The sequence below is a fragment of the Oncorhynchus masou genome, chromosome 30, assembly GCF_036934945.1.
Source record: "Oncorhynchus masou masou isolate Uvic2021 chromosome 30, UVic_Omas_1.1, whole genome shotgun sequence".
NCBI classification, from domain to species: Eukaryota; Metazoa; Chordata; class Actinopteri; order Salmoniformes; family Salmonidae; genus Oncorhynchus; species Oncorhynchus masou.
The window spans coordinates 30495487-30503267 of record NC_088241.1 but is presented as its reverse complement, the minus strand read 5'-3'; the positions used below and the strand labels follow the sequence as shown (position 1 = coordinate 30503267).

The following is a 7781-nucleotide window of genomic DNA, read 5'->3' as shown; positions in this document are numbered from 1 at the left end:
TAACACCTTGATCAGACTGACAGCCATTGCAGCATAATCGATTCTGCAGTCAAACTGTTTTTAATGGATATTGTGTGCAACAAAAGTTCAACATTTACCTTTTGCTACTATTTCTGTCAAGTCTATGCATACGTTAAGACTGCATTCATTTTTACTTAACAGTACGTTCTAAATGGTACATACAGTGTGCAGTAATAAGTAAGACAGACGTCTAACACGGCCACTGTCTCTTTAAAAATTGATGGCGCGTGTTCTGTGTGGAACAGTTGTAGACTGGGATAGCATACAGTACACCGCACGAGTGTGGCTTCGTTTCTGTCAGCTACCGAAGTGATCCACGGTACATGCAAGTATGTGGGTATTTAATATTTTTACTTGGGGGAAAACTCGTATATCCCGTTATCTTAAAATAACTACGAGATGTTTTGTTATTTTTTATTAGTTTAGTCTATGTTCATCCATGTACCAATGAATCAGCTAGCAAGCTAACTTTCAGATAACATTATCCAACTCCTGTTGAACTTGTTAGCTAGCCTAGCCTTCCCGTGTAAAATGTAGCTAGATCGCGCTAGCTTTGTTGGTAAAATAGCGAACACGTTAGCACACTTTATGGTTTAAACAAACGAATTTTCCAAATATTAGCCAGCTAATGTTAGCTAGATAACTTAACGTTGTCATTGCAGTAACAGGCGCCTATATGCGAACATTAGCTTAGTTCTAGCTGACGAAGTTATGTATTTACTTTAACAATGTAAGTTACACCAGTATAACACATGTACCGACAATTGAGGTCAGTACTAGCTATAGCCATCATCATGTTCCTGGGACGTGTAACGTTGTCATCTACATGGCTAAAGTTAACAGGGTGGTTGTTTGCAGCCGGGAACAACTAGCTAACGTTATTGTTGTGCGCCTTTTCGGTCGTAACGTTGCACACCACCCTACTCTAGTCCAAGTCTCGCTGCACGTACAACTTGTGGAACAGCTGTCCGAACTGGTTGAATGAATAGCTAGTTCCTGACATCTGTTCAAGTCAAACTACACTGCCCTCTTTCATAGGTCACATTTATTTTGTAATTGATATCCTACTGCAGCAATATTACTGTACCCCAGTATTGGAACTGTTATCTGGAATAGTTCTTCCTCTAATGACCTTCCTAAAACAATTGTTTGCTATTTTAAATGCAGTCGTCATTTTCTGTTCATTACAGGCTTGTTTCCCCCTCAAGTCTTCTCACACTAGTTTTGTGCAGGGTCTGTTGCAGCCATGCCTGCAAAGAAGGCTCCTAAGAGACAAAAGGAAAGCAAACAAGAGGAAGTAAAGGATCCTAAGAAAGTTAAAGGTAAGCCACGGACTAACTCCATTAAGCCAATATGAAGTCTATTGTGAGATGTTCAATCTCTTTGTCAAGCCGACTACTTGAACACACCCTAGTATGAGTCCTTTTGAAATAAAATCTTCATCAGTGTCTCTGCTTGTTAATTTTGCTGTTTTCATAAAGATACTACAGTTTGGATTAAACAATACTGTTAGTGTCAGTTTCCCACAGCAGCCATGGGGAGGAGAAGGGTCTGGTTCTAGTGCTGGGCCAAGGGGACGTAGGACAGCTGGGTCTGGGAGAGGACATACTGGAGAGGAAGAGGCCGGCCCTGGTGACACTGCCTGAGGGTGTGGTGCAGGTGGCGGCAGGGGGCATGCACACAGTCTGTCTCAGTGACACTGGAAATGTGAGTGAAGGCGGCAGATCCAACTTCAACTGTCAAGATACTGCATCCAATTTCATAAATTCAGATTAACCATGCTACTGGTCTTTTAAAGCATGCTCAATTGAGAATATCTAAGAGCTTTTTAGTTCAGGCCCTGTTTTCATGAATTGTCTCAGAGCCGTTTTATTTCATCAACAATTTCAAAAAATACTTGTCAATGACTTATTTTTCCTGACAACCAAGTGATGATAACGATATGCGGTGCCCTGAAGAAAAACAAACTATTGAAAAAATATTTTTCCTTTGGAGAATTCCATGAACTCTTATGATTGTGTCCAATCATGAGCATGCATACCTTTGGAATATAATGCAATCCTCTGTGGTCTTTCAGTTGCGCTGGCTGATTAAGCTGATCTGTCTGGCTCTACCACACACAGCTACCAGGAGGACACTCCAGTAACTCCTCTCTTTTGAGGACCCTTCAATTGTAACTAACCTCAACTAGAACCAATGTTTACACTCTTACTTTCATATGGGCTATTTTTGCTTTGATCACATCAGAAGGTCTTACTTTGTTGTCTGTTATTCATCTGTGATGCTCTCGCATGCGGCAATTGCGAGGACCGTTGCTTTTTCTTGATTGGAAATGCTAAGGCTATTTGCTGAAGTGTTAGGAGTACATTAATAATTTTGGAGTTGTTGGAAAGCTCAGGTTTTCCCACTTAAAAAAAGGGGATTACTGTTATTTACCCACATCACAAGGTTGTGATGGGGAGAAAATATGAGTTGTTGTTGTATTGTTAAATTGTTTAACCTGCCTGTAGGCAAGGCTTTGTAGCCAATATGATAAATTATGGCTGGCATTGGTTACAATCTGCCACAAGCAATGTTGCCAGCTATGTGGAAATAGCCTTGTCCAAATAGGCCTACTATCTTAATGTGAACATTTATTGAAGTTGGAGGTAAATATTAATTATTTAATGAGGGAAAAAATGTAGAGTAAAATGTGACAAATGACGACAAAAGAGGACATTTCTAAACCGCCTGATAGCTAAGACTACAAGGCTAAATCTAAAATGGCTGTCAAAATTAACACTGGCTCATCGAGTGCTGATCTAGGATAAAGTCACCTCAGTCTTATTTAAAAGGCAAAACTGATCCTAGAGCAGTACTCCTACTTTGGAGATACTTTGTGACTATACATGCTGGACTAAGATTAATCTGGGGCTGGGAACCCGTATTTTAATGAAATATTACTTAGTAACCAGATGCTTGTCACTGGTGTAGATCTACACGTTTGGCTGCAATGATGAGGGTGCTCTGGGTCGAGAGACGACAGAAGAGGGCTCCGAGATGCTGCCAGGGAAGGTGGCCCTGGACGAGAGGGTGGTTCAGGTGTCTGCTGGGGACAGTCACACAGCTGCACTCACAGATGATGGTGCAGTATACATTTGGGGCTCCTTCAGGGTGAGTAGGGGACAGGGTTTAACCGCTGTCAAACACCCTGGAAACTGTTGCGCCATTCCGTTACTCAAATAATCTTAAACTGACTTGCATCTGCCTTAAAATTGTATTCCATTTGATTCATTTATTAGTCACATGCTTTGTACACAACAGGTGTGGACTAACCGTGAAATGCTTACTTATGGGCTTTTCTCAACAATGCAGAGAAAGAATAGAAATTAACATTAAAAGAATAAATACACAGTGAGTAATGATAACTTGGTTATATACACAGGGTATCTGTACTGAGTATGAGGTAGATATGTACAGTTGAAGTCGGGACATTAACATACACCTTAGCCAAATTCATATAAACTCAGTTTTTCACAATTCCTGACATTTAATTCTAGTAAGAATTCCCCGGTCTTAATTCAGTTAGATCACCTCTTTATTTTAATAATGTGAAATGTCAGAATAATAGTGTTTTTATTTTTCATCACATTCCCAGTGGGTCAGAAGTTTACGTACACTTAATTAGTATTTGGTAGCATTACCTTTTACATTTTTTTTACTTGGGTCAAACGTTTCGGTTAGCCTTCCACAAGCTTCCCGCAATAAGTTGGGTGACTGTTGGCTCATTCCTCCTGACAGAGTTGGTGTAACGGATTCAGCTTTGTAGGCCTCTTTGCTCACACACGCTTTTTCAGTTCTGCCCACAAATTGTCTATAGGATTAAGGTCAGGGCTTTGTTATGGCCACTCCAATACCTTGACTTTGTTGTCCTTAAGCCATTTTACTGCAACTTTGGAAGTATGCTTGGGGTCATTGTCCATTTAGAAGACACATTTGCGACCAAGCTTTAACTTCCTGACTGATGTCTTCAGATGTTGCTTCAATATATCCACATAGTTTTCCTCCCTCATGATGCCATCTATTTTGTGAAGTGTACCAGCCCCTCCTGCAGAAAAGCACCCCCACAACATGATGCTGCCACCCCCGTGCTTCATGGTTGGGATTGTGTTCTTTGGCTTGCAAGCCTTCCCCCTTTTTCCTTCAAACATAACGATGGTCATTATGGTCAAACAGTTCTATTTTTGTTTCATCAGACCAGAGGACATTTCTCCAAAAAGTACGATCTTTGTCCCTGTGTGCAGTTGCAAACCGTAGTCTGGCTTTCTTTATGGCGGTTTTGGAGCAGTGGTTTCTTCCTTGCTGAGCGGCCTTTCAGGTTATGTCAATATAGGACTCTTTTAACTATGGATATAGATACTTTTTGTACCTGTTTCCTCCAGCATCTTCACATGGTCCTTTGCTGTTCTGGGGATGATTTGCTCTTTTCGCACCAAAGTACATTCATCTCTAGGAGACAGAACGCGTCTCCTTACTGAGCGGTATGACAGCTGCGTGGTCCCATGGTGTTTTATACTTTGCTACAATTGTTTGTACAGATGAACGTGGTACCTTCAGGCGTTTGGATATTGCTCCCAAGGATGAACTAGACTTGTGGGGGTCTACAAAAAATGTTTTCCCCTGGGGTCTTGGCTGATTTCTTTTGATTTTCCCATGATGTCAATCAAAGACAGTTTGAAGGTAGGCCTTGAAATTTATCCACAGGTACACCTCCAATTGACTCAAATTAGAAGCTTCTAAAGCCATGACGGAATTTTCCAAGCTGTTTAAATGCACAGTCAACTTGGTGTATGTAAACTTCTGACCCTCTGGAATTGTGTTACAGTGAAATAATCTCTGTAAACAATTGTTGGAAAAATTACTTGTGTCATACACAAAGTAGATGTCCTTAACCGACTTGCCAAAACTATAGTTTCTCAACAAGAAATTTGTGGAGTGGTTGAAAAACGAGTTTCATGTAAACTTCCGACTTCAGCAGTACATGCACTGTATAATTAGGAATGAAGTAACAGATAATAAACAATAGCAGCAGCATATGCTACTTATCACATACCAAATTAAGGTAACCTGCAATTCTCACTAATTTCACACATTGTCCCGTTTGCTTTAGGATAACAGTGGAGTCATTGGTCTACTAGAGCCTCTGAAGAAGGTTACTGTGCCTGTCAAGGTCCCCATGAAAGGGCCTGTGATGAAAATAGCATCAGGTGAGAAATGGGGATCTGTCCCTAAGCTTTAAGGTTTCTCTGCAGAACTTCTGCTTTCCCGGAGGTTTTGACCACATTCAACAAAAATATAATGATTAGAACTGACTTGATTCCTTATTCTGCAGGTCAGAGGCATGTTTGTCCTACAGCTACCATATAGTTTCTTGCTCAATGCTGTCCTGGTTATAAGACAATATTCATGACCTCTGACCCCCAGGTAATGACCACTTGGTGATGCTGACAGCAAGCGGTGACCTCTACACATCAGGCTGCGGAGAGCAGGGGCAGCTGGGAAGGGTGCCGGAGCTCTTTGCCAACCGAGGGGGCAGGAAAGGGCTGTGTATGTACCAACTGAAACCATTTATTTTGACACAGTATTCATTCAGCTGTAGTTTGGGTGTGAGCACTTGTATGATGAATGGATATCTGCACCATTATTCTCTGTTTTGACTGATGTGGGTGACAGGACATGTGTTTCTGTATGCTTACAGTGCGGTTGCTGATACCTCAGATTGTGAAGGTCCAGTCTAGGGGCAAGGTTCACTTCACAGATGCCTTCTGTGGGGCTTATATGACCATTGCTGTGTCAAAAGAAGGCCACGTCTATGGATTTGGACTGTCAAACTACCATCAGCTTGGTGAGTGTTAGATAAAAATGTATTTGATAACTTTCAGAAATACTGTAACAGAACTTGGTTTATCCTCCAAATTAATCTTCCAATTTGAGCTTAATTCATCTTCAACTATAGGTTTCCAGCCACTTGGCAAGGTTTTCATGGGAAATTTAAAGATCTTTATAAAGATAATGCACGTTTTTACTTTGATATGGTTATATCAGTATGTGCATAAAGGGATTGCCATTTTTTTTTTTTTTTATCAGACATGTACTTTACTTGCATAGAAAAAGGTTGGCTGGAACCTGGTTATTTATGCACACTCTGACCATAGACTTCTGTACTGTTTCCAGGGACCAAACTCATCAACACATGCTTTGTTCCAATAAAACTTACCTCCTTCAAAAACTCCACCATTAACTGGATTGGCTTCTCAGGGGGACAGCACCACACAGTCTGCCTCGACTCTGCCGGTAAGCGCATTGGGGCCCATCTTTTATTTTAACACTCTTGATCAACTATGTCAGAACTTGGGACTGTTCAAGAATCTGTCAACTGCATAGTGCAGCACAAATTGGGAAGATGTCTCTGTCCCCCTATAGGGAAGGTGTACAGCCTGGGCCGGGCGGAGTATGGGCGTTTGGGTTTGGGCCAGGGGGCAGAGGAGAAGAGCGAGCCCACGCCTGTGGAAGGACTGGATCTAGCCCAGGTGGTGGCTTGTGGGGCGTCGGTCAGCTATGCTGTCACCAAACAAGGTGAGGTCATTGCTTGTGTGTTTCTTCTGGTTTATGAAAAATTAAAGGATTAACCTGCTGATGTTGTGCATGTCTACGTTATGGTGTGTAATTGTGATAGGAATGACTCCAAGGCCATTGTGTCTGTATATGGTCCACTGATGTGTGTATTTATTGCAGGGTCTGCATATGCCTGGGGTATGGGCACTAACCTCCAGCTTGGCACAGGTGAGGAGGACGACGAATGGAGCCCTGTAGAGATGACGGGCAAGCAGCTGGAGAACCGCATAGTACTGATGGTGGCCAGCGGCGGGCAGCACACAATCCTACTGGTCAAAGACAAGCAGGAGAGTTGATGTATCCTCAGGCAGGGGAAGGTTGCCCTTGTTGGTCTGTACCAGAAGGATCTGTGTTAAATACCTACATGTGGGGGAGGGGTTTGTGGCTGAATGTGACTTCCTGTGCTGAGCCAGGTAACCCGGAGTGGGAACGTGGTGATGGGAAAGGGGCTAGTCTATGTTAGAGGGCTCTGATCTGTTCCGCTCAGTGCAAAAATCCCCTAATGTTTTTGTTGTGGTTCAGTAGATTGTGATCAACAAGCAAGAGAAACACATTTTTTAAAATCTAATTTATACTTAGTTATTTTTTTAAATGAGAATCTTTAGGATGCCAGTCTGGTATGTTTGTGGGGGAAATAATGGACGAGCCTTTTAATGAAATCCCAAGTCACAGCCTTTTAAGAATACCCCCCCGGCATCTGTAAGATGAGTACTAGTATTTCTTGTCAGCAAGGTCCTTTCATTTGAAAGTCTGGCCTAAGGTGTCTTGAACCATGTAGTTTAGACAGCTTTTCACTGTACCCCCTTGCACAATTATTTGCTGGTCCAACTTGGAAATAAAAGTAAAATTTTACTGTTTTGATCTTTCTTTTGGTTTGCGTACTGCAATGACAAACTTTGTTCAGGGGTTGGTGCTCGTAATGCATTGAGGGCCAATTAGTAGATGGCCATAGTGATGATTTGAGTACAACAGCCTCACATCTATCAGTCTGCCAACATATTTATATAAGGCAGCCAACGTAAATTAAAATCACTTGAAGTTGCAAATGATTGTTCTGGGGCAGAGAGCAATGCTACAGGCTAATTTTGTGCTAGTGAAAAGGGAAA

The 7781-nt window shown here is 41.9% G+C and overlaps 1 protein-coding gene across 4 annotated transcripts; it reads left to right on the top strand.

Annotated features, from left to right (window-relative positions):
• The first annotated feature begins 225 nt into the window (after positions 1–225).
• On the top strand, positions 226–7527 carry LOC135522514 (regulator of chromosome condensation-like). Of its 4 annotated transcripts, none has more exons than XM_064948837.1 (10): positions 226–350; positions 1212–1343; positions 1541–1728; positions 2995–3174; positions 5171–5267; positions 5485–5607; positions 5759–5905; positions 6235–6354; positions 6484–6636; positions 6796–7527. In XM_064948837.1, the coding sequence occupies exons 2-10, from the start codon at positions 1268–1270 to the stop codon at positions 6969–6971; spliced, it is 1260 nt and encodes a 419-aa protein (XP_064804909.1). In that variant the 5' UTR covers positions 226–350; positions 1212–1267; the 3' UTR covers positions 6972–7527. The 4 variants fall into 4 exon arrangements, with proteins under 4 accessions (XP_064804909.1, XP_064804908.1, XP_064804906.1 ...); XM_064948836.1 differs by having other exon boundaries at positions 227–350; positions 1254–1343; positions 1535–1728; XM_064948834.1 differs by having other exon boundaries at positions 227–350; positions 1535–1728.
• Positions 7528–7781: the final 254 nt, after the last annotated feature.